Consider the following 26,995-nt stretch of genomic DNA (forward strand, 5'->3'; position numbering starts at 1 on the left):
GTGCCCTCAAACGCGTCATGTCGTTTGTATCGAAAGGATGCGGGACGGCAACTAGAACAGACCAACGGGGTGGCACAGCACGCTATCGACGGAGCGCCGAGCCGTAATGTGGAGCCACCCCATGTCGTCCAATATCGCAACTCCACCCAGACGGCTCGCAACGCTTTGCCACTTACTGCAGGTCCGGCCCTACTATGTCTCGCGGGCGTTGCCAGAATTGCAAGCACCGGGGCTTTATCGCCGAGGCTTGCCAGCAACGGTGAGGCGATTCTGCATGTATACACGACTCAGGCATCCCTTTTGGAGAACGGCGAACGCTCATTGAACCTGCTTAAAAGTCCGTGAAATCCTGTTCTACAGGTGGGCATCACGCTCGTTGACATTGTCGCTCCTTTGCACTGTTCTATTTTCGAAGTCGTGGCGCCAGGATGCATTCATGCAGGAGTCTAGCCGTTGCTACTTTGTTGGGGTTGACTGCAGCTCTCCCCAATGGCAACCAGTCGAGTGGTGAGGTAGACACATATGACTACGTGATTGTTGGAGGTGGTGTCACGGGTCTTATTGTCGCAAACAGACTGACAGAGGACAAGAACAGTAAGCAAACACTAGAGCCCTGCTTTCGTTTACACATACTAAGAAAGTTGTTGTAGAGACTGTTCTTGTCATCGAAGCTGGTCGCGCGGATGATAATCCCAACATTCGTCTCCCATTCGGCGCAACATATCCGCTGAATACCTCTCTCCTTTGGCCCAACTATGTCTCAGATCCCGAGCCTGAGCTCGGAAATAAAACATGGAACACTCGTGTAGCTCAGGTACTGGGCGGTGGCTCTGTCGTAAACGGCATGGTGTATGATCGTGGCTCTGCTGCAGACTATAACGCCTGGGAAGCTCTCGGTAACGACGGATGGGGGTGGGAAGGAATGTACCCGTTCTTCAAGAAGGGCACAGAGTTTATCCCGCCTCCAAAAGAAACTGCTGAAGAGTTTGGTATTACCTGGGATCCTGAAGCGTATGTTGATCGTCCTGTATGCTAACACAAGTTGCTGACTCACCGCCACTAGTTATGGAAAAGGTCCATTGAAGGTTGGCATCTCAGACTTCCAGTTCCCGGACGTGAAGGACTACTTCAAGGCTTTCAAGGGCGCAGGTGCGCATATGCCCCGCGACGGTAACAATGGAGAGGCCTACGGTGCGTCGTGGTTCCCGAATACGATGAATCCCAAGACAGGCGAAAGGTCCCATGCACGAAACTCCTACTACGACCCTGTCTCTACGCGATCGAATCTCAAGCTCTGGACAGAAACGGTGGCTACTGAGCTAGTCTTCGAAAGTGGCCGGGAACTCACTGCCAAGGGTGTCAAGGTGACTGACAAGAAAACTGGCAAGTCCACGACGGTGTATGCAAGGAAAGAGGTAGTTCTGGCAGCCGGTGCTGTGAACACACCCAAGCTCCTTCAACTCAGCGGTATCGGACCCAAATCTGTCCTCCAAGCTGCTGGTATCAAGGTCAAGCTTGAAAATGACGGTGTAGGAGCGAACTTCCAGGACCACCCGTACACGACTATTGCGTTCAATATCTCTAACATGAGCTTTCCGAACCCAGGCACTCTGAGCTCCAACGCGACGTTCAATGCATCGGCCTGGGAGCAACACCGCACATCTAAGACCGGCCCGCTGACGCAGGCCCGAGGAAATAGCTTAGCCTTCATCCCGCTGCCCCAGGTCGACCCCAAGAATTACCGCGGCCTTGCCAAACAAGTTCTTGACCTCAAGAAGGATGCTTATCTGCCAGCCATCTATAAGAACAGCAAGACGCTGCTCAAGGGTGTCCGAGCGCAGCGGAAAGTCCTCGCCGATCTATATCAAAATGACGAAGCTGGTGTTGTCGAATACCCAGTTCCAGCAGCAGGCTCGTTTGTTCTCGTTGCCCACCAGAAGCCGCTTTCGCGCGGCAGCATCACGATCAACCCCACTAACCCTCAAGGCCCACCAAGGATTTTCTACAACGCCCTAAGCAACCCAATTGACAAATCTGTCCTGGCATCATGCGTCCGATACATCCGAACAGTCTGGGCGCGTCCAGAGCTCAAGAAGTACTCGCTCGTTGAGAGGACTCCTGGACCCCAGTACACGAGCGACGAGGATATTATCAAGAAGTCCGTTGAGTTAGGAAGCGTTTGGCCAACTCTTGCTCATCCCAGTGGCTCCTGTGCCATGATGCCGGAAGACCTAGGCGGCTGTGTGTCTAATGAGCTCTTGTTTTACGGTGTCAACCGATTATCTATCGTCGACGCCTCCATCTTGCCCCTCATCCCAGCCCAGCATATTCAGTCGACTATGTATGCCGTGGGTGAGAAGGCCGCTCACATCATCAAGAATAGATGGTAGAGCGTACACGACATTGCTGTTCTCCATACATTACAGTACATACTTCAATCCTCAGCCGATATATAGTGGTAATCCAATAATTATATCGATTCGTTCGTGAGCCTTTGAGGCTTCGTGAAATCGCATGCTGACGATGGCTATAATTCATTCACTTTCGCGTTGAAGCATAAAGGGGAGATATGCGCATTATAGTATACAAATGGGACTATGCGTTTCGATCGCGATGAAGAGGGAAATCTGAAGATATCGAGAAAGGCTTGAGGTCAGAGAAGGTGTCAGTTACGAGATGAACGACACGCTATTTTAGCGCATACCGGATTAGGAATCGTTTAGGCCCTTTATAGATACATCCAATATCAGCGTCGATAACTCTGCAATCGAAGTTACTATATGGAGTGCTCGAATCTCCCTTTCCACTTGCAGTCTCAATTCAGTCCTTTTGTGTTTCTGAACTGAGATCTACGCCAGGGTATCTTTGAAGTGGATTGGTGAACATGATCAATTACCATGGTGGACACACATACATGAGAGTTGAAGTGGGTATCAAATATTATTTCGCTAGGACGTAGAATTGACATGTGCATGCTTGAAATCGCAAACAAACGATTGATCGACTCCGAGACATGCAAAATCCACCATCGGTATACCCCCATCTATGATGAATCCTGATACATACAAGACTAATCAGTCAGGTCTAAGAAGACCTGCTGATCTGCTCCACTCGGACATTTTCATTCTTTTCGTAACCAGAGCTCATGACGGACGCTTCAACAGTTTCGAGGTCGACATGAGCAACTTCAGCCTCATCGCCATCGAAGATCTTAGCAACTTCTTCAAGGGTGGGGCCGCGAGTCTCGACGTAGAATACGGTGACAAAGATAAGTTCGAGGAAGATCCAGCACTAGTTGACGTTAGTATATAGCCATCGGAAGAAAACAGCACAGTGTGACTTACAGCGTAGATGGTATAAAACTTCCAGGCGGGATGCAAGTACTGGAAGCCGTAGGGGTTGACGTATTGGTTGATGGTCAAGGCAACCTGAATGAAGAAGTTCATGATCATGAGACCCTTGGCACGAATCTTGAAGGGTAAGATCTCGACAGTATAGGCGACAAGCAGACCAGACCAAGCCAACGCGTAAGCGACGGAGAAGATCCAAATCATAGCAATGACGGCCTGGCCTGCGGATTTGCTCTGCTTCGCCTCTTGCTGCGATGAGGCGATTGTCCAGACGATGAACGTAACGCACATGGAGGCTGTGGCTAGGATAAAGAGTGGGCGACGACCGACACGATCAACGAGCAGAGCACAGGATACGGAGACGATGAGCGAGAGAATGGTAAGACCTCCGTTGAGACCGAGCTGGGTATCGCCATCGGTGATGCCAATGCTCTTGTAGACATCGGTAGCATAGTAGGAGACAAGACCGTTGCCAGACCATTGGGAAAAGAGACCTAGAGAGGCGAGGAGCATAAGCCTGTACCTGTTGCCCTTGGTCTTGAAGAAGTCGAGGTAGGAGGAATTCTTCTGGTACTGAAACTCGAGACGGAGAGTCTCCTTGATTTCAGCGTATTCGAACTGTACGGTGGCGTTGTTGATGTCACCATTGGCGTGATACTTTCCGAGGATATTGAGTGCCTCCTCGTTTCGCTCCTTTGAGATCAACCAACGAGGCGACTCAGGGATGAACCAGATGAAGGTCAACTGGATGATTGAAGGAGCAGCCTGGGTGAGGGCGGGAATGCGCCAGCACCAGTCGCTTTCGATGCGCTTGGTACCGAAGGTCAACCACGTACAGATAATGGCACCGACGTTCCAAAGACAGTTGTAGACGGCGGTAACACGAGCACGATGCTGGGGATGGCAAAGCTCAGTAAGTAGGAGAGGCGATGAAAGCTGGGCGAGCGAGTTTCCGAAACCCATCAAGAAGCGACCGCCCATGAAGTAGCCGAGATTCTTCGCAGCACCCTGAATGGCGGCACCGACAATCATGATAACACACCCAAGCGCAATGGCGGATTTACGTCCAAAGTGATCGGCGATGAAGGGAGTGACAGGAAGCGAAGCAATAGAACCAATCGAGTAAAGGGCAGTCAAGAGACCAAGAGTGGACTCCTTGGGGTCGTGAAAATAGTGCGTCCAACGGTCGAGAATACGGAGATTATTCAGCATGGAACTATGATTTGTTAGTGTTTGCCCGATCGAGCATTTCAGAATTGTTTTACATACCCATCGTAACCCGTAGTGGCAGAGGCGATACAGATGATGAAGGCCCAGAAGTACAACTTCCTTAGCCCGGGGTCGGATCGCCAATTGACATACTGCAGGTGAGGAGCCTCAGCCTGAGCGACCTCCACATCCGCCTTGTTCTTCGCAACGGCGCCTATCTTGGGCGTGAACTTTTGGTAGAGACCCATGGTGTCCAACAGTTGACGGCCGTAGACCCTTGTCAGATGGAAGGGAGAAAGGAGTGTGGATTGGTTTCGAAAAGTAAAACCAAACCACGGTCCGGAGCCGCAGGGTATATAAGCTGGAGTCGTGCTGGGTTGCGTTAATTGCAGCTGAGCTGGGATAGATTGATCATGTTGGTGCTTCATATATATGCATCCTGAGTCGTCTACTGTGTGCGAATGATCCTTGGTCCCAGATCAGCGGTCCAGCGGACCGGCTAAATGCCCGTCAAGTCGTGTCCTCGGAGGCACTTTGCGCGGATGAAACGCCGTATGGGGTATATTGTACGGCAAAATAGCTTAAACCGTTGTATGATCGATCTCTTGGCTGGCCATATCAAAGCTTTACTACGCGTTGGTCGGGCTCGGCATGTGGAATTGGAGCAGCCAGCGGCAGCCTATGCTCAAAGCACCGAGTCTCTTAACATGTCCTTCTGGTGCTAATCTGTACTTTCAGGATTGATGAAATAGGCGCGTACAGATAACGCACCAGACCCGTCACCCGGGTTTCGCATCGTACAGGCAAGCATCCAACTGGTGGCCGTCCGGCTGAATCGCATAAATGACCTTTCCGTTGGACGTTCTGGAAGGCGTTGATCATGGGGAAAAGAGACGTTGAGCTACGGCTGAATAGATTAACCAGCGTCTAACCCCTTACTCTAAAGCTCATATGCCCAGCAACCGACGGTGCGGAATTGACAAGCGCTTCTCCATGGTCCCCATGGTGTACCTAAGAGGTGGTTGGTGGACTTCCGGTTAGCCGCATCACGTGGAGGATCTAAAGCTTAGCACTCCCCGGCACTAGCCTATTACTGCCTAGACGACCCTCACACTTGCTTGCTACCCCATCAGACGGCCCTCCAGCTTTGCCTCTGCTGTCCCACGCCCTACTTGAATGCCTTATGCCGCTTGTTGCGTTGACCGCCGGCAGTACGATATTCCCTCGAGCTGTTGACGCGCTGTTCCCCAGACTCGTTCGCGATGCAATGGCTGCCCATGGGGACTCCGCAAATGCCATTGGCCGACTCATCCTAGCCCACTGTCATCTTCCAGAATGATGCGTTATGCACGATGCATCTCTTGTCAGCGCCACCGGGGCGTTGACCAGGCAGTTTACGAGTTGGCAGCCTCGCTTGGCCGGGTGGCTGTTCCATTCCTTTGTGCCAATTCCAACATCCCGCCTCAGTTCTGGATCACTCGAGCAACTATGGATGCTGCAGCCTTGTCTCAATTCAGACCGGTTAAATAATTGCAGCTGTTGGACATATGCGTTGGATCAGCATTATCTCGCAAAATATCTTCACGGGCGAGCTCTGGAGCCTTTGACGATCATTCTCAAGATTGGATACGGAAGAGCTATGATGGAAGACTGATGCAGCAATTGCTTCATCAGCGTTCAACACGAAGGGTGGCAGCCTCGGGCTATTCCCCGGCTACTCAGCGCCCTATCGCATACCTTGTATCTTCGGTATCCCGGTTTTTCGCTTGTCCTGGCACGCTCACTCATCGCGCAATAATGATTGGGACGCATAGAGATTGTCGTGGCCAGTAATGATCTCAATACTTTGGGCTGCCTATCGAGTATGCCTGAATACATTGCGCGATCCGCTCTCATGATGATCTCGCAAATCCGTCAGTCTTACAAACTATTCATAAACAACTCGCTTTGGCTGACCAGCGAGAAGTGTCCCGAATCAGAAACGTATGCCAGCGGCGACCACAGTAGTGTGCCTGTGTTGGCTCTGGTCTTCAACTTCCATCATGCGTAGCACCCCGCGATATCCCCACACGATGGCCCGTCGCGCCGCCACCCCGAGCATGTTCTCCGCTATCTAGGGGGAATCTTTGGAGCGATAACTCCAACATCGACCAAGCCGCCGTCTAGTGCTACGCCACATGGTATTATTGAACTAGCGATCTTTGCCACATCCAATTAGGCTAAATCACTCCGCTCGCGATGTCACATGACTACATCGATGATGAGAGGACTCAGGATAGCTCAGTATCGGGTCATAGTCGTCGTGGACGTACGGAACTCATCGGATGTAACTATCATTGGGCATTTCCTGATACCCTCGTCGCGTGAAGTGGCTAGAAGCACATCCTATTAGTCCAACTGCGCCTTCAGGGATTCGATCTTTACTAGGATATGCCCTACGGCTTTCCCTTCCAATATAATGACTGCCAGGAACGACTACTTGATTGCACCATATGTTGTACGAACTTGACTTGCAGTGTCCATCTGGGCTTTAGCTTTCTATATGAAGCAGGTGAGGTGCTCACCACAGACGAGGATCGTTGACTTCAAGCATGAAGAATGGTTAGTATATCTGCGCAGGGTCACCTACAACCTCGACGATCGCATATCATATGTGAGTTGATACGGAACCTGTGCCTGTTCACTGAATCTGGTGTCACAAGTAGCAACACTGCAACAAGGGCCGCCTTTCTTTCTTCAACAGCTACTCCTCAAGATCTGTGTGTTGGTGTGGGTTGTTACAGCAGGCGGTACTGAATTGCTTTTGGCTGCACTCTAGGTGCAAAATTCCCGCTCACACTAAGAGCGCGAGGGGCAAGTTAGGAACCCGAAGGAAGGAGTGAAAATGAGATCCCACAGCGCGAGTGATTCCGGTTGTCGGCTTTAGGGAGGTCACCTTCACCTTCACTTCCCAAGCCACTCGTCCATTTTCGATACTTAACCCCGCAACAACAACCACCTTACAATCTTTCCACAACACTTGACAACCAACTCGTTCAACAAAGAGTCTCTAAGATGGCACCGAAGGTTGATCTCAGTAAGTCTCATAATGGTTTAAGCAAAACATACACTCACTATCAACAGTGATCACGGATGCCGAATCGCTGAGAACTTTGATGATAAGTTTGCTTGGAAAGCTCTATGGCGATCAAAATCAACTCGCAGGTAGGACACCGTTACAGTATTCCATACCCTTCTATCTGACTACGCTTAGCCAATCTCACCTTTCTGATCATTCATCAATACGGCAGCTCGATCAACAGCAATCACCTCCACCTTGTTCTTTCCAGAACTCCCGATGTTCACTACCGTGGCTGGAAGCTAGTCCTACTGTACGCCAACGGGATTGTGGTAGAAGGACTACAGGGAGAGCGGAAAAATGTCCTAGACTTGTTGCTAAAAGCATCAGCAGACGCGATCCGCGGCAAAGTCCCTGGGCTCAAATGAGCAACACATCTCGGCGTTTCGTTGGAAAGTGACCAAGACCCAGAATGCTCAAAAACGTTGAGGCAGGTGTGTCGATTGACAAATGGAGGTGGGTGGTTGTCTATGTGCGAGAAGGGAACTTTGGTCAGAATATGGGGTTTCAGTAACAGCTGATGGGTTTGGCATCAGGCCCTGAGTCCCATAGAACCACGAGGCTATTGAAAAGAAAATTTACCTTGTCATAGTCATGAGTATCAATACTAACAGTGATGATGACACGTCCTATCTGCACGTCGTCAGCATTAAACAAACTATCATGGGGAAAAGGTGTCTCCGTTCATCGCGATAAACATGGAGCTTCGTTACGGCAGGGACCAGGAATTGCTGGCTAGACAAGAGAGGTGGTTCTACGTCTCTAATTTCTTTAACATCCAGATATGATGATGAGAACAAACATATTCACCACCGTTGGAATGAGCTTGTCACACGCTTTATCGCAATTGCTCCCGTTAGACGTGTGTATCAGCGGCTTTTTCCATGTGAACTTGACGTTTCTGTGGTCTCTGTTAGGGTTTATAAAGTGCACGGCTACTTTGAAGAAACCTCTACCATTCTGTCTCAAACGACTATTGCACTACTTTCAACGATGGCCAACCTAGAAGCCCTCCACAAGCGTATTCGTTACTTCTTAGCTTCAGCATTCCCAGAGCTTCAACAAGATCCCTGGCTCTACCGCACAATCTGTAATGGAATCTCCCTTATAATATCTGACGCATAGGCAGAGATTTACCACAGGGTTGTAGCGAATATTGCTTTCCTCATTCACCACAGCCAAAACTCTGATCGACCGCTCGACTTGTTCACTGTCCACGCCATCACCTTTGCTGCTGATGAAATTGATCAGGTCAAACAGCATGCCTGGAAACAGACCCCGTCCTGTTAAATGCACTATTTCAGCCAGGGCCTTATTTCCCCAATCCTGGGCAAAGTTATCAAGGTAATGTAGGTCAAGCCATCGACATGGGAACTGGCTTTCCCGAACAGGTGGATCCACCGCAGGAGATAGAGTAGCAGGACAAACTGGCATCGTACAACTTCATCGTAGTTCTCCGGCTAGATGGCTTGGATTGGGAGGTCATCTCACCGGCCTATGTCCGTGGCGCTGGTATGCTAGATGAGCTACATGCGGAAGTCCAGATGAAAGTGGCCAGGTTGTTTGGACCTTTCGGAAAGACAGTTCGAGCAGGTGAACTGCCACGGAACTAGTCTTGATAGATGGACGTTGAGTAGCAACATACTTTGGCTCTGTGAGCATAAAGGTGGCGCTTCGGGTTTCAGCATGTGGGGTGAGCTGCGACTTCCCTTTTGGTCGTGACTTCCTCCACCAGTGCAAAGCGCTGTTATTTCCCCACTTCTTACTTCTCCCACCTTGAGACTCCGTCACTTTTCTTCTCCTCGCTGTGCCTCTCAAATTAAAGCTGCCCCCTCCATTGCCTCCTCTCTTCAAACTCTCACTCCATCTCAACGACCTAGAAGTGCAACCGTGTACCGCAGTAGGACGTAGGTCAACCATTGCTGCACAAATATTCCACGAACAACACTGACATCAGTAGCATGATGCTCACCAAGCTCGTCACTCTGGCTACCGCCAGCCTCCTACCAGCGACTCTTGCAATTCCCGCCCCAGGCGCTCCTTCCAACCACCAAGCACCCGCTCAAGGTATCTCGCCTCTTGTAGCTGAGTCCTTGACCTCTACCACGAAGACTGCCGACTTCGCAACTGGTCGTTGCCAGTTTCACGCTCGTGTCTATCAGCAGTGTGTCGAATCGGAGACTACCACATCAATCTCGATTCCCTCCTTCCTCGACAATGCTGGCAAGGTCATATTCGAACCTGCAGACGGTCTTCCTGTCACCGTGGACCATGGTAGGTGGCGTATTACTGGACTGGGCAAGGACCTTTGGGCAAGCTTCCAGAACGGTGCTGTGAGCTGTAAGTGAACGTGGTGGTACCGGAGCGTGGATAAACTCGACAACCTCATGTGCGATGTACTGACAGAACACAGACGTCTATGGTGATGTTACATGGACTGGTGAGCAGTCGCCTGACAAGAAGAACGCATTTACCTGCACGGCCGGTCGCTGGTCGTCGGATACGTTGGCATGTGGTTCGCCTGGCCATTCTCAGTCTCGGGTAAGTGATCGATCAATGTCGCTCTCTTTCAACTTAGCTAACGAAAGCTAGTCTCAGGAGATGGACTGCACCCTCCAATGTGGTCCGCACACGACAGAGAACAGCAAGCACGTCCAAGCCCGCACAATCTCTAGTGCACTTGACCTCGTCCCAGTCGGGCAGGTCTCTCCAGTCGGCGGTGACACTTCAGCTGTTCCCTACGCGCATGGCTATTGCAGCTTCAAAATGCAGCTTAGCAATCAATGCATCCACACTCCCGAACAGGGATGGCACAGCCAGATGCTTGGGATGCTCTACAGCATTGAAGACAATGACCGCAAGACCGCGGTAATGTACCCCAACGGCGTCGGCCGTATCGATCAAGGAGCCATCAGGCTATTGGGCATGGGAGACTTTCGCCTGGCTTACAGCAATGACGACAAGCAGGTCTACTTTGCCTTCAATGGCGGCTGGTGGGCCACAAACACCAAGGATGATGGTCATGCGTTCGGTCTGTGCAGTTGGAACCCCTGGACGAAGCCTGACTTGGTCTGCATTCCGGAGCACGGCGTACACTACCGCGTAAGTCTGCCTTGTTGCTCGCTATTAGCTCTGACACTAACAATAATTCAGCTTTCCGATATGACTTGTATCTTCAAATGCTAGATGGTCGGAAGAGTAGGAACTGCGATGCGCTAGATGGAGATCGTCAGCAGAACAATATGGTACATGATACAGAACTACTCACCATGTGAATCTCACAGCTAAGAGTCGGCGCGATATCATGCACTGGCTCATAGCCTTTACTGAACACAGTTCATTCTCCATAGTAGACGTATGTCGAATACATCGAGCGAACTAAAAATGCAAAAGCAACGCCGTACTTTTTTCCCTTTCGCAATGCATACTAACCAAGCGTCATATATCAACAAAGTCAAGCCGAAGCCAAGGTGACTGGGTATCGAAAATTCAACTTCACATCCAGACTAACAAGAACTTTTCCCCCCGTTTCATTACGACGTGTTTCCCGGCGGTCCACCCATATTCAGTAAGATATCCAACATGTCCATCCCGCCAATATCCGGCCCCATGGCCGTTTGATTGATTTCCGCACCCCACTGATCAAGCAGCGGATCTAACGGCAAGGCAAGCCAATCTTGATCTTGGCCTGCGCCCCAGGTAGCACCGCTATTTGCCCATTGACTCCAATTGGTACCGTTATTGCTGTTCGAAGTAGAATTATTACCAGTGGGGAAGTTGGCGTAATTGCCCGGCGGCGGCATGATGGAGATGCTGTTTGAATTCGGATCGTATGGTTCTGCCGATATGCCCCAAAGCGGAGTGGCGCGCCCGCTTGTTGTGAGGCCTAGACTAGGGCTCCCAGGCACACTGTTGCCCGTACCTTGGAACGGGGCGCCAGCGCCCATGAACGGTGGGGCTAGGTGCGCGCTTGCCTGACCTAGGGGCGCGGGAGGAGGCATATGAGGCGCGGGGATCGGACTCCTACTACCCGCGCGTGAGATACCGGATGACCCGTTGGCGGCGAGACGCACGAAGCGGCTGCGAATCCGATGTGTAAGCGTTTCAACGAGATCTGCGAACCGGTTGCCGACGTGCACGTCGTCGACGATACTGGTTCGTAGGGCATCGACGGAATCGCTCAGCAGACCTAGGCTGACGGCTACATCTTCCTCCGTTGCACCCAGCGCAAACGTTTTCAAGAGAATGATGGCGACGGAGACGATTCGGAAGAAGGTCCGTACAGGCGCATGTCGTAGATACCCGCCAGGGTGGAGACCGTCGACGGCTACTTTTAGAACAGTGCGCGATGCGTCGATGACCTCGTTGATGTAGTGTCTGTCGTTGGCATACCACTTTACCAGCGTGCTAAAGGGAATGGCACCACCGTCGTCGTTTCCGTTGGCGGCGCGCCCGTTGAGGCCGTTAGGTTGGGCATGTGTCTGCAGCGGCGTGTTGTGTGTGCAGCGTTCTACGACGGCCTGGAGGGCGAGGCTGTTGAGGTATACGCGTGTGTATTCGAATTCGATGATAAGCACGTGGCGAAGTTGTGTTGGGACTGTCCCGCGTCAACATGTTAGAGACAACACGCAAAAAACAAGTAGCAGGGTGGGGAGAGTGATCATACCTTGCGGAGCGCGCTCAAAGCAAGCCTTCCACTCGGTCAACGGCCCTTGGAAGGACTTCAACATGGCCTCATAGGTCCCACTCTTCAGCAACTCCCTCGTCTTCCGCCGATTCGAGAACAACTTCAGGTTACCTATCTCCATGACCTTGGCAATGCGTTGCCAAAAGTCTAGCACCAGATCCTGCACAGCATGCCGCTCTTGCGTGGCAATAGACTCGAGGGGTAGGCGCTGTCCATCTGAGCGCATGCCAAACTGTGGCGGAGGGGCCTTGATGCGGCTGATTCGCTCTTGGTATAGCTCCAGAGGCGTGGGCCCTCCAAGAACGCTCTCGTCGCGTTCAATCTTGGGCAGCATGGATGTCAGTCCAAGTCTACCGCTTGTTTGCGTGACGTAGATGATGAGAAGATCTCTTAGGTGGTTCTTTCGTCGGTAGTACGCCTTGACGGTGGCATGGGAAAGGTGTTGGTTGGCTTCTTCAAATTCAGTCTCGCTCGTCTCATCGAAGACACCGATTTCAAAGGCAAGCGTCATTGCGTTTCCAAGCAGCATCCAGCACATGCGATCGCTTCGCCAACACGGCTCCAGCCAGCTATCGATGCGCTTGTCGCCTACACCCTTGTACATGTCGGCCTTTGGTCCGGTCTCATATGGGTCGTCAGGCAGAACCAGTTCGTCGTCATCGTCGCCAGGCGGAAAGTGCAGCGCACGTGGATGCCACTCAGTGAGCAACATGAGACTCTCGACGGTACCGAGCGTGCGCAAACCTTTGCGAGAAAGTGGATTGACGTCGGATCCTGGCTGCTGCCCCGCACCACAGAAGCCTCCGCCAAATTGCTCTTGTCCGAATATCATGCGCTCTATCATCCCCTGGAGATACTTCCATAGCTTCTCGTGGATCAGGTAGGCACGGGATGTCGCACCGATGCCACTTGATCCGCTGGGCTGCGAATACCTGGCGGAGATGGTAAGCAATGTTATCACCAGCATTGGCTCCTCCTTCAATAGCTTCGCGTGGAATGCATGGTCGCGGTAGTCTGGCACAACGATTGGCGTCAGGGGAGACAGGAAGGCGTAGAAATAGTCGATATAGGCAATGGCCTCTTTGGCAGTCAGCCATCCTGCGCGCACAAAGCGGAACTTGGACCAGGCCCTGACGGCATCAGCGAAGGCTGCCTCGTTTGGCGGGTCTGGTATCATGGGCTGCTGAATCGCTGGATCGACCGACGGCTCAGCTGCAGTGCGCGAAGCGCTTCGTACGTGTGTCGCGTTCAGCTGGGGACTGGCGAAGTTGGTCTGCGAGCCGGGTGTGCTGCCTAGGGTCGGGCGCTGCATGCTCGAGGTGCTGCCCGTCCTGACGTGGCCATTCATGCCCGCGGCCTCGAATAGCAGGTTCAAAGCATCGTGTCCACTGTACACCTCGCCCGTCTGCAGCGTTGCTACCGTCTCATTGTTCACCTTCTCGTCCTCTTCATCGTTGGGTCGAGGCTGGCGGTCACTCGACGTGTTTGGTCGTCGCAGAGGCTCGTAGCGGCCAATGGAGCCGCCTGGTGTCAACGGCTGGGATATGTAGGCTGGTGCTGCTGCTGCGCTGTTGGCCGTGGTGATGTTGAGGGGTTCTGGACGAGGGTCGTCTGAGCGCTGTCGCTTCCTGCCATTGCGGACTTCGAACTCGTCGACTTCGTCAAACTCGTCTTCGCCGTCTGCCTTTCTCTTGCGGCGCGTGGCTGAGAAGAAGCATTCTTTGCTCTCACGACGGCAACGAACGCAGGGGGGCTCGTGTGGATGATCGACGGGGCCTAGGTCTAGAGGGCGAGGTATCAAGTCAGTGAAGGTGTCCCATGCACACTATACGTGTTGTAGACATTGGCGGCTACGTACCGCATCGCACTTTGCGCCTGCGACATGGGATGCACGCCTGGTATGTGCGCGTGTGCTGGCCGGCTTGGGACCGCGGTTGTGGAGAAGCATTGCTGCCGTTCGTCGACATGGTGAGTGAATAGAGCCGTCGCAAGCCGGGACGCTGCTTTCTTAAACCACGATTCGGAACAGTTCCTCGACTCTGCGCGCTTGGAGTACCTGCATGTACTATACGTAACGGGGCCGAGCGCAGTAACGGCTAGAGGAAGGTAGTTTGCGTTTGAGTATGACTCGGCGATTGTGGTATTCGCTAGTCGCGGATTCTGCTACTGCTGATGAGGCTCGCTCGCTCGACGAAGCCGCGGGTCACGAGCTTGCTTGCGGGGGTTCCCGTTCACCACACCGACTCCACCGACCTGCCTCCACCCAACGTCTTCTATCACACACGATTCGCTGCTTATTACCCGAGAGGCGAGGAAAAGCCATGTACCCGCGCGTGTCATCAGCTCGTGCACCCAGCGCGTGGCCCAGCAGAGGCAATCCAACCAATGGCTCGCCAGCAGAGACCTCGACTGCCGTAAGCACAGCAGACGTCATCAACTTCACTCATCATCCTGCTCCATGTGTGTGTCTCAGCGTCGTGTTAGGTTGTGCAGCTGCACCTTCGTAGGGGAGACAGAAAGCTTATCAGCGAGAGTATGTATAATTATGCTGTGGACGCTGACGAGCTGTTCTTGACCAAGAGGCCCTATCGTTCACGACTTGTCCCAGTTGCGGCTTGTGGAACACGTATAGTAACTCTTATTAATAAGAATTAGTATCCTGAGCTTCTGTACCCAGAGCCTTGCGGAAGAAATCGCAAAGCCTCGCAAACGCCTCATCCGAGATCTGGTAATGAAAGACTATCCGCTGGGGTATGACGCCTCCTATATTCAGACCAAAATCATTCTTCGCCATGGGGTAGAACCATTTCGCGTCGATACCTGATCCCTCCAAGTCCACCCAAACCATGTTGGTCTCGGTACGCTCCAACAGCTTACCGCCCAGCTCGACCCATAACTCGGACGCCCGCCGCGCCTTCTCCTGTGCCCTCTTCATCTTCCCACCAAAAAGCACGTCGTCAATCGCTAGTCGTGCCGGACCAGCAATCACTCCCGAAGAGCGCGTACCACCTCCAAGCATCTTACGACTCCATTTCGCCCGCTGGATGAAGACGCTGCTCCCAACAACAATGCTACCAAGCGGTGCCCCGAGGCCCTTGGTGAAGCACATTTGAATGCTGTCAAAGCACGCGCCGATTTCCCGCAGTGTGCATGCTCCTGCGGCCACTGCCTCCCAGAGTCGCGCACCATCAAGGTGCATGTGGATTGGCGGGTTCTGCGCTCGCGCCCATGTCGAAATCGCCTGGATATCAGCCAATGGCAGGATGCGGCCCTCCATAGGGTTCTCCAGGGCAATGACCCGAGTCGGGCAGTCGTACATAGTATTGCGTACGGTGCTGAACTTTTGGACATCTGACAGGGTAAGGTGGTGCCCGTTGGCGGGGACGACAGTGCGGATCAGAGTACCACAGATGGCGGATGGACCGCCGCCTTCGAAGTGAATGATATGCCCTCGATAGTCGACGAGGATCGAGTGCGGTGGATTGCCTAACGCGGTGCGCAAAGAGACTTGGTTGCCCATGGTACCGGTGGGCACAAGCAGAGCGCTTTCGTGACCCATGAGATCAGCGACGTACTCTTGAAGAGCATTGGTCGCCGCATCTTCGTCGTTGTCGCCATCGCCGAGTGTGGTCCGGACAATGGCTTCGAGCATAGGCAGTGTTGGCTTGGTGTAGAAATCCGAGATGAAATTGTTGGAACTCTCGCGACTATGTGTCCAAGCACTATTGGTAACATCCAGAGATTTGGCAGTTGTTCCATTCTGCTCATGACGTTGAATCTGGAGCCCAAGCTTGATGCTCTCAATAGCATCGACAGGGGTTGCAGTTGCAACAAATTGAGGTTTCTCAGTGTCAGCCGTCGTATCGAACGAACCGTTAGCCGGAAGACTGGCATATGTGACTCCTGGCGCCATGATGGGATGCTTGATGAAAGATATGATGTAAACCAGTTGAAAATTCTGGGATGAGGTTTACAACATTCACGGGATCATATTGATTTATCATCTGTGTTCAAACGCCTGCAACTTTTGGGGATGAAGCTAACGGTGAATAGAGACTGGAATTCTGTTATTCGGAGAAGTCTAGAGCTCTAAACTCGGATATCGGAAAATGCGTTTCCTTTACGGGGAGTCGGCTTCCGAGACGCCCAAACGTCATCGGCTGCTGTCATTCGACTACAGTCATCTCTGCAAGGTAGACGGATGAGTGAACTGTAAGCTGCTGCCTGTTGCTGAGACAGGCACGTTACTCTCTTGCTAACGCGGCTTCGTACAGAAATGCAATTCGTAAGACAGCACTAGCTTGCACGGAAGCTGTGTTGAAAATAAGCTGACAGTATCATTCATCATTAAACTTTTGTCCTCGGATCACAGAGTCTGACCTGTGAGCTTCAGGTAATGCTGGACCACCTGAATTGCGTTTCGTTCAGCAGAATTGCACCATGGTGATCCATCGGAACAGCAGTCTTCGTTCCCAATCATCATTAGGTATCGGAGCATATTCTTGTGCTAAGCTTAGCCCGACTCGGAATTTGACATTGCTTTGTGAGATTTCGAAGAAACGTTGCTGATTGTGCAGTGTATTTCCGAAAGGAAAGTCTGTTTCTATATTCGGATCTCCTTGATGAGTAGTCATCATCCCTTGTGAAATCCCAGGTACCAAAGATCAAGACGCTTTTGCATTTACTTTGAAATAGCTAGCGTTCAAGCAAGCACTCAGATAGATCAACGCGCGTTGATCCGTGTTTTTAGAGCGTGAACATTGTGAGTGCATCCTGGTTGCTAGTGTTGTTATATCCAGGCGAGTCACTACTAATACCTTAGAAAAGAAAAAGGCAAAAAGAATCAGGAGTTCAGCGAATCACAAAATGAGCACAAGTCTCGAGACCGCGATTCAGCAGGATGTTACCGGGCCGTACAATGCCACCGACGACACCACAACTCTGGGCCATTGCCTACATAATCTCATACAGCAAGCTACAGCAACACATGCGGATAAACTGGCCGTTATCTGCGCCGATCAAGAGTTGACCTATAGAGAGCTTAACATCCTTGCGAATCGTTATGCCTGCGTACTTAGACAGCGTGGTATCGAGCATGGTGATCTCGTTGCGGTTGTCCTGGAACGATCTGTCCAACTCGTCGTCATGCTACTAGCTGTATTGAAAGTGGGCGCGGCATATGTTCCTATCGACCCATCATTTCCCCAGGATCGTATCCACCATATGCTGGAGGACGCGGAGCCAAAGATCATTGTTGTAGACAACACGACACAGGCCGCCATGTCATTCTGGAATGGCTTTTCTCTAAACGTCGAGGCTGTTGGACAAAACTTTTCGGACTCCCCCGCCGATTCATACGATCTTAACGTCGATACAAGGCCAGGAGATCTCGCCTATGTAATATACACATCCGGTTCGACTGGACTACCGAAAGGGGTAGAGATCAGCCACGGAGCGCTGTGCAACTTGCTATTCGGAATGAAGCGCGAGCCGGGATGTAGCGAAACCGATCGACTACTAGCGGTTACTACAGTCTCTTTCGATATCGCCATGCTGGAACTCTTCTTACCACTGATATGTGGGGCAACAACGGTTGTGGCCCAGGTGGAAGAAACGAGGGATCCACGCGCGTTGCTGCGCCTACTCCAGCGCTACAGGATTACCATCATGCAAGCCACTCCGGCCACGTGGCAAATGCTGCTTGATGTGGGTTGGGAGGATGAAGCCCACTTATCCAAGATTATATGTGGTGGAGAGGCACTACCCCGGCGGCTCGCCGAGCGGTTGCTTCCGTGCGCAGATTCGGTTTGGAATGTTTACGGGCCGACAGAGGCGACCGTATGGGCGACTGTGTGGCAGGTGTGCCCAGACCAGGCTATCGTGATAGGAAGGCCCATCAACAACTATCGGATGTATGTGCTGGACGATGGTCTATCACCAGTGCCCATCGGAGCAGAGGGCGAATTATACATAGGTGGCGCCAGCCTGGCTAGGGGCTATTACAAGAAGCCTGATACCACCCAGTCTCGCTTCATCGACAACCTATTCCACGAGGGCCTGATGTATCGCACAGGTGATCTTGCGTGTTTTGATACGCCAGAAAGCCTCCGCGTGCTAGGCCGCACAGATGGCCAAGTGAAGATTCGAGGATTCAGGATCGAGGTGGGCGACATTGAAGCTGCCATCACCGACCACGACGACATCGCAGAGGCCGTTGTAGTCGCCCGAGACGGTAGGCTTGTCGCTTTCTGCGTGCGAAATCAAAGCGTGCCAACAAACGGGCAAGCGACGAGTTTACTGACGATTGACGGCGCGTTACGCCCATGGCTAAAGTCACGGCTACCGCACTACATGATGCCCGCTTTCTTCGTTGAGCTAGACGCGTTTCCGATGACACCAAATAGAAAGATCGACCGCAAAGCCTTGCCAAATCCAACAGCAGTGATGGAGCCGACCTCGGCAGAGCCGAAGCCAGAGCCAGAGACGGTTTTAGAAAGCAGTATTCGCCTCATTTGGTCAAAGATCCTAGGCCACAATCGCATTGGAACGGACGATAACTTCTTCGAGATTGGTGGCGACTCGATACGAGTGATTAAAGTGCAGACAGAGTTGGAGCAACTTCTTGGTCGCCCGTTGACCCCAGCCATCTTTTTTGAGCACTACACCATCAAAGCACTGACAAAATTTCTACATGGCGCCCAGGTGATTGGTCCAGAGCCCATTCCCTTCAAGGGTCGTGTATCAGACAATGAGGGCATAGCTATAGTGTCTATGGCGTGCCGCCTGCCGGGTGGCGTTACCAATCCGAGCGAATACTGGGATTTGCTTGAACGTGGTGCTGATGTTATTACGAACGTTCCAAAAGATCGGTGGGATACTGAAGCCATATACGATGCCGACTCGAACGCAAAAGGCAAGTCATATTGTCGACGAGGTGGATTTCTCGACTCTGTGGACGACTTCGACGCCTCGTTCTTTGGCATATCGCCACGGGAGGCACGAGCCATGGATCCGTCGCAGCGCATCGGACTTGAGACCTGTTGGGAGGGACTGGAGCGGGCTGGCTACACCACCGAAAAGCTTCTCGGCAGTAACACAGGTGTGTACATGGGTGTCTGCACCATCTCGGCGCATTCTTCCTCTACACCAAGCTTAGGAGAACTCGACGGGTATGCTATTACGGGATCCGCTGGAAGCACCTTGTCAGGCCGCGTTTCGTATGCATTTGGACTCGAAGGACCGAACATGACAGTAGATACTGCATGCTCCTCGTCGCTGGTCACGACACATCTGGCATGTAATGCTTTGCGTCAGGGGGAGTGTGATCTAGCCGTTAGCGGAGGTATCAGTCTACTGCTTAGCCCAGCCATGCATGTTGAGTTCAGTCGGCTCAACGGCATGTCTACGGATGGGAGGTGTCGGGCATTTGCAGCGGATAACACTGGCACTGGTTGGGCCGAAGGATGTACCGTGGTTGTGCTGAAGCGGCTTAGCGACGCGATCCGTGATGAAGATCGAATCCATGCGGTTCTACGCGGAACAGCCGTCAATCATGGAGGTCGAAGGGCTGCCGGACTGACAGTGCCAAGTGGAAAGGCCCAACAGCGGCTTATTCAAACTGCGCTTGCTGCATCACAACTCACAACGAACCAAATCGACTATGTGGAGGCCCACGGCACCGGCACAAGGCTAGGCGACCCTATCGAAGGTGTAGCCCTGGCAGGTGTCTTTGGCGGCAGCCGTTCAGACGACGCGGATCCACTCTGGGTCGGTTCCTCGAAATCGAATCTTGGGCATACGCAAGCGGCGGCTGGTCTTGCTGGAGTAATCAAAGTCGCCTTGGCCATGGAGAATAACAAACTACCACGAACGCTGCATGCCAAAGAGCCAACTCCAGCTGTAAACTGGAAAGGTGCTCAAATGGCGCTTGTGCAAAAATCTCAGCCTTGGACTTCCAGAGTCGACCGACCGAGGCGAGCAGGCGTATCTGCATTTGGGATCTCGGGAACGAACAGCCATGTCATTCTGGAGGAACCTCCAACGCCAATCCCGGAAATCAACGAAAGCAATATCGAAGCCACGGCGACGTCGCAGTCGTCTCTTTCGTCTCTTGACGTCGAGCTCCCTTTCCTCTTGTCGGGCCGCACTCATGTCGCCTTAATCCAGCAGGCTGAGAGACTCAAATGCTATATCCAGGGCATGGGAAGGCCTTATGGCAATCGTCTAAGTGACATCGCATTCTCGCTGGCTACAACTCGGACCATGTTTGCAAAACGTCATGTCATATGGGCAAAGAACGAGGACGCGCTGATCGAGGAACTGCACTCAACATCGCGAGTGTTGCCGGCAAGCACTCTTGGTAGTCCAAAGCCGCGCCTAGCCATGCTTTTCACCGGCCAGGGTAGCCAAGCCTGCGGCATGGGTAAAGACCTTTACGAAGTGTACCCAGTCTTCCGCACTGCGCTTGACGAGATTGCTGCAAATTTCTCAGAGCTTGAGACGCCACTGATCGATGTCATGCATTCTGCACCTGGTAGTGATGCTGGTGCACTATTGCAACGCACTGACTATGCGCAGCCAGCTCTGTTCTCTCTCGAGGTAGCTCTATACCAGCTATGGACGAGCTGGGGAGTACATCCGGATATACTTTTGGGTCATAGCGTTGGTGAGCTGGTGGTAGCACACATTGCTGGCATTTTGAGTCTCTCAGATGCCTGTCGCTTGGTTGCAGCCCGTGGCCGGTTGATGCAGGCCGTGCCGGTTCATGGCAGGATGGTTTCATTAGAGGCTAGCGCCGAAGAGGTGGAAGAGGCAATAGAATCAGTAGGCCTAGCAGGCCAGGTCGACATCGCGGGTCGAAATACGCCCATGCAAACCATAGCATCGGGCGATGCTGATGCTATCATGAAGCTGGCTTCGGATTTCGCCACCCATGGTCGAAAGACGAAGATGCTCGACGTATCGCATGCGTTCCACTCGCATCATATGGACACTATCTTGTCTGCTTTTCAATCGGTGGCGCAGACGATGACATTCAACAATCCACTACTGCCCATAGTCAGCACCCTAACCGGTAAACTTTCCGAGTCAGGCCAGCTAGAAACACCAGAGTACTGGATCCATCAAGCACGCCAAGCAGTTCGCTTTACTGATGGTATTCAAACGCTACATCAGCAGGGCGTATCCGTTTTCCTCGAGCTCGGTCCCCGGCCCGTATTGTCTGGCATGGGAGCAGCATGCCTTGAAAGCGAAGCGTCCGTCAGCTGGATCCCGTCGCTCATCCATGGCAAAAATGATGTATCAAAGATACAGCGTAGCCTGACTGATCTGCATGTGCGCCACATACATGTCGATTGGGCTGGTTATCTGAACTCCTTTGGCCGCTGCCAGCGTGTGGAATTGCCTACGTATGCCTTCCAGAGGGAGCGATTCCCGCCACTACGCAAGAACAACCTCGACCAGGGAGAGCAGCATCGCGAGCAGCGTGACAGAGCCGATACAACTGCCAGTCATAAATCCACGACAGAGGCTTCCGAGCTCGAAATATGTTGGCAACAGTACAATACCAATAGTACTACGGCTTCTGCCTCGACCGGCACATGGGGGCTCCTTCGTCAAGCCGAAAGCACGGTATCATCAAACCAAATAATGACGATTCTCTTGCAGGCCGGTATTCGAGTGCGTTGGGTTGAAAAATCCGAGTATCCTGACAGTTGTCATGACTTGGATGGTCTCCTGTGTTTCTGGGAGACTGACGGTGAAGCCGACCAAGTACATGAACTGACGATGGAAGCTGTCTCACATTTGCAACTGGCCACCAATTCACACTCTGCCCCCTCTCTAGTGTGGATCACACATAACGCAATCGGTACAGGCTCTGACGATGCCCAGCTTGTGGGACTGCAGTCAGCTCCTCTATGGGGTCTTATACGAACCGCTCGGAACGAGCATCCGGAGTTAGACCTACGCTTGATTGACTTGGACAATCTGGATATGAGCCAGCCCGGCCTCATCTCAGCTTTATCACTGCACCAAGAGCCGGAATGCGCGGTTCGCCAAGGAATTATCCTAGTGCCTCGTTTACAGTATGCACCTGCACTGCATACAAAATTGTTCGAAAAAGAACAGTTGCTCCGTTCAGATGGAGCAGTCGTAATCACTGGAGGTCTTGGGGATCTAGGACGGCGTGTTGCCATGTGGCTTGCCATCACACACAACGTGCGTGAGTTGATACTACTTTCTCGTCAGGGGATGAATACGCCAGGTGCGGACACATTCGTGGAAGAGCTTGCTAGAGTCGGTTTCAGGGTCGATGTGATTGCTTGTGACATAGCCGACTTCAGCAGCCTCAAGGAAGTCATGTCTATGTTTTCAAAGGAACGACCTCTCCGAGGAGTGATTCATACCGCTGGCTTGCTGGATGATGGAGCTCTCCAAGTTTTGACAACGGAACGGTTCGCCCGAGTTCTTGCACCCAAGGTACATGGTGCTTGGAATCTACACCGGCTCACGCAAGGGATGGACTTGGACATATTCCTCATGTTCTCATCTGTATCAGGTATCATTGGCACACCAGGCCAAGCAAATTATGCAGCTGCCAACACGTTTCTCGACGCACTTGCACATTTACGTCACGCACAAGGCCTGCCGGCATCCTCAATCGCTTATGGTCCCTGGGGCGGTGGAGGAATGGCAGGAAGATTGAGTGGAGCAAATCTTGCGCGTTGGACACGAATGGGCTTTGGCTTGCTTGATCCGGACGAGGGCCTAGAGCTTACAGAAAATGCTGTACGCAGCGGTCGGGCACTTACGGTGGCTGCTGTGCTGGACCCGAATCGATTACACACTTTCCTCTCCAATAACGACCAGCAAGTTCCAACCCTTTGTAGCTCGCTCCTAGGCCAGAGCGGCGTCAAAGTACAACTTAGCGAGCCCGAGTCCAATGAGCAGGATCTCCGTGAAATGCTAAGGCATTCTGTAGTCCGAGAACACCCTGTAATAGTGCTGCGAATGGTACGGGCAACAGTTGCAAAGGCATTGGCTTTTGCGAAACCGGACGATGTGGATCCAGACCAAGCATTACAAGACATTGGCATTGACTCTTTAACAGCAGTCCTGGTGCGAAACCAGCTAGCGAAGTTGACAGATCTGAAGCTGAGTGCAAGATTTGCGTTCCAGTACCCGAACCTCAGGGCGCTCAGCCAGTTTCTCGTGGCCAGCCTCCAAGAGGACATGGCAGATTCAGAAGACGTAAGTGGTAGTGAACCCTCAACGTCTCTAACCTCCGTGGAATCCGAATCGGCGGCAAGCATGATTGACGTAGCTGCGATCAAAAAGGGCTACTTGGATCCCGCCATCCACTTCCGATCCACGCAGAACACTGAGACCCCCGGGACAGCTTTTGTCACAGGTGCTACTGGCTTCGTTGGTGCATTCATTGCAGGAAGATTACTAGAATTGGGCGTATCTGTACATTGTTTAGTACGCGCTGAGTCTACCCAGATGGCCAGACAACGTCTATTGGATACCTTTATTGGCCAACACCTTTGGAAGCCGGAATACGAACCGCTACTCCACGCTGTCGTTGGCGACTTGACCCAGCCACTCCTCGGCTTATCAGAAGAAAAGTTCGAGGACTTGGCAGACAGCGTGGACAGCATTTGTCACTCGGGTGGTCTTGTCGACTGGGTTCGTCCGCTGAACGATTATCTTGGTCCCAACATCGTGAGTACCCACGAGGTTCTGCGTTTAGCCTCTCAAGGCCGAGACAAAACCATTCATGTCATCTCTACCATGTCCACGTTACCCAAGTATATGGGTATCGAGCTTATAGAGGGGGATGGCGAGTATGGCTACGCAACCTCAAAGTACACGGCGGAACGCATGGTAGCAGCGGCACGTTGGCGCGGCGCGAAGGCATCTGTCTACCGCTTACCATTTGTCACAGCCTCGACTAGCAGTGGCTGTTTCAGGCTTGAACGCGGCGACTTCATGCACAATTTCATCTCCGGGTGTCTTGAAATGGGTTCTTTCCCTTCGCTGGACGCCGATCTCGCAGCCGTCCTGCCAGTGGATTATCTCGCTAACACGATTGTTACTCTCATGACACGCGACTTGGCCCGCATCGGCAAGGACTACGACTTTGCTAACTCGCGTCCACTGAGTTTCAACGACTTCTGGGGGCTGATGGGTGCCGCTAGTACTCAGCAGCAGATTGTGGATTTTGTTACATGGCGTGAACGCGCATTTGTATATGTTGCGACTCATCCGAAAAGCTCACTGGCGCGCATTATAGCATTGATAGATGGCGTCAACGATGCAAAGAGTGCTGCTGCATTCGTTACGGGGCCAATGGTTGGTAGGGATGTTCTTGGTGGTGAGGATTACCCTGTGCCGGTGATTGACGAGCAGGCAGCACAGAAGTATGTGGCCCGCATTAATACTGTACGGGAATCCGGTAGTTTTCCTTAGTTTTACTTTTGGTTTCCTTGGCTTCAGTAGATCTCAGCAACTTTATCTAGGTTATCTTATATGAACTGGGGTAGTTCTTTAAATGTTCCTGCTTTGGTGTGCTTCTAGATAGTGATCAGATCGTGGTGAAATTATATAAGCGCGCTTAAGGACCATGACTGAAATATCCCAGAAGCGTGGAGGGGTCTGCTAATAACTGAAGCAGACAAATATTGCCGTGCTGCAACGTCATGTTTTCAACCCTGGCGGCGCATGCACTGCCGGCGGAGGAAGGAGAGGCGGTGTAATAGGGAACTGGGAGTCGAGAACAATCAAATCCATGGCTATCACTCTGGATGAAAGTAGGTATCAAATGGCGATGGTGGAATGGAGCGTGTCAGGGTGACAAGTGCTTCAATTAAAGCACAAACGCCGTGCACTACTTTCATTTGCTACCTGAAAGATGTGGATAACACTATCTACTATGTAGGATTTCCCCACGGCGATTTCAGCCGGTCTCACACACTCAATAGACTTTCCCAGCTTTTGCGCTTTTGAACACAGTCGCGTTCCTCTCTCTGTTGAAATCGAGAGCAGTCATATCCTTGTAAGTGGTAGGGCGCTCCTCTGTCACGAAGTGCTTCAATGGGCCAACGTTCACCTCGCGGCTCGCCTTGAAGAAGAACGCGATCGAGTAGCGAGGATCCAAAGTCGTCTTTTTGGACTCTTTCGAAGGAGCTGGAATGTTGACCTGGTGCAGTCCTGCTCTGATGTAATCGTTTGTCAGACGCTGCAAGGTCTCGCTAGTATTGACGACCAGTTCGGAAGGCATTCCCTTCGGCTGCGCCACGACCGGTGCGAAAGTGCCCGGGACTGAGCGGTCTTCCAGCTCAAGACCTCCAACTGTATCTTGGAAGAGGAGAGTAATGATTCCAAAGTCAGTGTGGGGCCAAATGCGCCTTGTCTTGCCACCCCTGAGTACCTCGACATCTACGGGTGGGTAGTGGAGTACACGAGCTTCACTATGCGCGGGGAGGCATCGGTTGACAAGAGAACCCGGTGGTATCTTCAGACCAACCTCGAGGGCTTCCATGATTTTGATGCTTATATCGTGGCAGGTCTCAAAATACTCTTCCATGAAAGGGCGAAACTCGGGGAAGTCCTTGTCGGGCCAAGGGTTTGGAAACTCTTGGTCTTCGCGAGGACCCCAGTCGAAATGTTCCTGCGCGTAACTCAGTATCTACATCAAAGAATCAAGAAAGTGTTCGTAATACCTTCTCGTCCAACAACTCATCTATAGCGGTTTCGCCGCCGCTCCTTTCCAAATTATCCAAACGGCTGCCTCCTACTCTCTCAGCGTAAACGGCACTCCAACCCCGCTGAGGCTTTGGTCCCGGAACGTGCCCAACTGCGGCCTTTGCAGCCTTTGGGAGTTCGAAGAACTGCTTGGACTTGTTCTTCCGTCAACGCGTGTCATTGTGGTCATCGGCTCATGTGCTTACTAATCGGAAGGCATTATCAACAACCTCTTCTGGAATACCGTGATTGATGAGTTTCACAAAGCCTGCGGAAACAAAACCGTCGGCGAGGTCGGTGCCCAATTGTTTCCGTTGGGTCTCCGTGCCGTTGGTGAACAGATCGAAGTCGAGGGTTTTGACAAGCGACATAGTAAAAAGCTGGAGTTCGAAGACGGCTGCTAGAGTGTACAGCTTTAAAGCAATAACTAAAGGTATTAATAGCTCTATTGAACTCTTGGAGAATTTTATAGGAATATCCGAGCGCATCATCACAAACGGGATACTCTGGAAAAATCCCCCCGGGATTGAACTCTCAGCGCATCTGATTGGAATCGTCGCTAACAGCAAAAAGCCGAACTAGTTGCATTGGTACAATCATGCTGAAGTGAGACTTCGGCCTCCCGATTCAAAGGTCATCAGCAAGGAAAATTCGGTGGTAGATGACTGGTTAGGCAATGTGGACTTCCGATATGTACGACGTTCGGAATTCCGGTGCCGGATCCGCTAGATATAACCTAGTAGATTTACTTTAGTAGATATATTCGACCTACGAGAAGTGTTAGTATTTGCCTCTGGAAGCTTGATCTTGCGTGCTTACTTCGTGCACCTATCAGACTTGACTCTACCCGCAAAACCTCTCTATCAAAGTAAGCCGGATACTACG

General features: G+C 52.1%; 9 protein-coding genes across 9 annotated transcripts; 5 read left to right on the forward strand and 4 right to left on the reverse strand.

Annotated features, from left to right (window-relative positions):
• Positions 1 to 171: 171 nt before the first annotated feature.
• On the forward strand, positions 172 to 2,765 carry K460DRAFT_303901 (GMC oxidoreductase). The gene is made up of 3 exons (XM_040929963.1): positions 172 to 594; positions 651 to 1,011; positions 1,064 to 2,765. The coding sequence occupies exons 1-3, from the start codon at positions 429 to 431 to the stop codon at positions 2,388 to 2,390; spliced, it is 1,854 nt and encodes a 617-aa protein (XP_040789491.1). The 5' UTR covers positions 172 to 428; the 3' UTR covers positions 2,391 to 2,765.
• A 319-nt stretch (positions 2,766 to 3,084) lies between these two features.
• Positions 3,085 to 4,807, reverse strand: K460DRAFT_374109 (general substrate transporter; the record flags this gene model as incomplete). The annotated part of the gene is made up of 3 exons (XM_040934641.1): positions 3,085 to 3,291; positions 3,345 to 4,566; positions 4,620 to 4,807. The coding sequence occupies 3 exons, from the start codon at positions 4,805 to 4,807 to the stop codon at positions 3,085 to 3,087; spliced, it is 1,617 nt and encodes a 538-aa protein (XP_040789492.1).
• A 2,806-nt stretch (positions 4,808 to 7,613) lies between these two features.
• On the forward strand, positions 7,614 to 8,045 carry K460DRAFT_352127 (uncharacterized protein; the record flags this gene model as incomplete). Its single annotated transcript, XM_040931620.1, has 3 exons — positions 7,614 to 7,635; positions 7,683 to 7,763; positions 7,813 to 8,045. The coding sequence occupies 3 exons, from the start codon at positions 7,614 to 7,616 to the stop codon at positions 8,043 to 8,045; spliced, it is 336 nt and encodes a 111-aa protein (XP_040789493.1).
• A 1,303-nt stretch (positions 8,046 to 9,348) lies between these two features.
• On the forward strand, positions 9,349 to 10,152 carry K460DRAFT_50538 (uncharacterized protein). The gene is made up of 2 exons (XM_040938467.1): positions 9,349 to 9,584; positions 9,638 to 10,152. Exon 2 carries the CDS (start codon positions 9,639 to 9,641, stop codon positions 10,023 to 10,025), a length of 387 nt encoding a protein of 128 aa, XP_040789494.1. The 5' UTR covers positions 9,349 to 9,584; position 9,638; the 3' UTR covers positions 10,026 to 10,152.
• On the forward strand, positions 10,153 to 10,930 carry K460DRAFT_50539 (uncharacterized protein). The gene is made up of 2 exons (XM_040938468.1): positions 10,153 to 10,779; positions 10,831 to 10,930. Exons 1-2 carry the CDS (start codon positions 10,279 to 10,281, stop codon positions 10,861 to 10,863), a joined length of 534 nt encoding a protein of 177 aa, XP_040789495.1. The 5' UTR covers positions 10,153 to 10,278; the 3' UTR covers positions 10,864 to 10,930.
• A 133-nt stretch (positions 10,931 to 11,063) lies between these two features.
• On the reverse strand, positions 11,064 to 14,433 carry K460DRAFT_50530 (uncharacterized protein). The gene is made up of 3 exons (XM_040938466.1): positions 14,223 to 14,433; positions 12,344 to 14,146; positions 11,064 to 12,274 (listed from the first exon to the last, which is right to left on the reverse strand). Exons 1-3 carry the CDS (start codon positions 14,329 to 14,331, stop codon positions 11,211 to 11,213), a joined length of 2,976 nt encoding a protein of 991 aa, XP_040789496.1. The 5' UTR covers positions 14,332 to 14,433; the 3' UTR covers positions 11,064 to 11,210.
• A 272-nt stretch (positions 14,434 to 14,705) lies between these two features.
• K460DRAFT_363059 (l-allo-threonine aldolase) lies at positions 14,706 to 16,544 on the reverse strand. Its single transcript, XM_040932751.1, has one exon. The coding sequence runs from the start codon at positions 16,275 to 16,277 to the stop codon at positions 15,006 to 15,008; it is 1,272 nt and encodes a 423-aa protein (XP_040789497.1). The 5' UTR covers positions 16,278 to 16,544; the 3' UTR covers positions 14,706 to 15,005.
• A 208-nt stretch (positions 16,545 to 16,752) lies between these two features.
• K460DRAFT_50558 (nonribosomal peptide synthetase 7) lies at positions 16,753 to 25,018 on the forward strand. Its single transcript, XM_040938469.1, has 2 exons — positions 16,753 to 17,126; positions 17,192 to 25,018. The coding sequence occupies exon 2, from the start codon at positions 17,231 to 17,233 to the stop codon at positions 24,833 to 24,835; it is 7,605 nt and encodes a 2,534-aa protein (XP_040789498.1). The 5' UTR covers positions 16,753 to 17,126; positions 17,192 to 17,230; the 3' UTR covers positions 24,836 to 25,018.
• Positions 25,019 to 25,340: 322 nt separating this feature from the next.
• K460DRAFT_402301 (oxidoreductase) lies at positions 25,341 to 26,481 on the reverse strand (the record flags this gene model as incomplete). The annotated part of the gene is made up of 3 exons (XM_040936515.1): positions 25,341 to 26,036; positions 26,089 to 26,265; positions 26,317 to 26,481. 3 exons carry the CDS (start codon positions 26,479 to 26,481, stop codon positions 25,341 to 25,343), a joined length of 1,038 nt encoding a protein of 345 aa, XP_040789499.1.
• Between the last annotated feature and the right edge of the window lie 514 nt (positions 26,482 to 26,995).

This window comes from Cucurbitaria berberidis (genome assembly GCF_010015615.1).
Source record: "Cucurbitaria berberidis CBS 394.84 unplaced genomic scaffold K460scaffold_2, whole genome shotgun sequence".
NCBI lineage: Eukaryota > Fungi > Ascomycota > Dothideomycetes > Pleosporales > Cucurbitariaceae > Cucurbitaria > Cucurbitaria berberidis.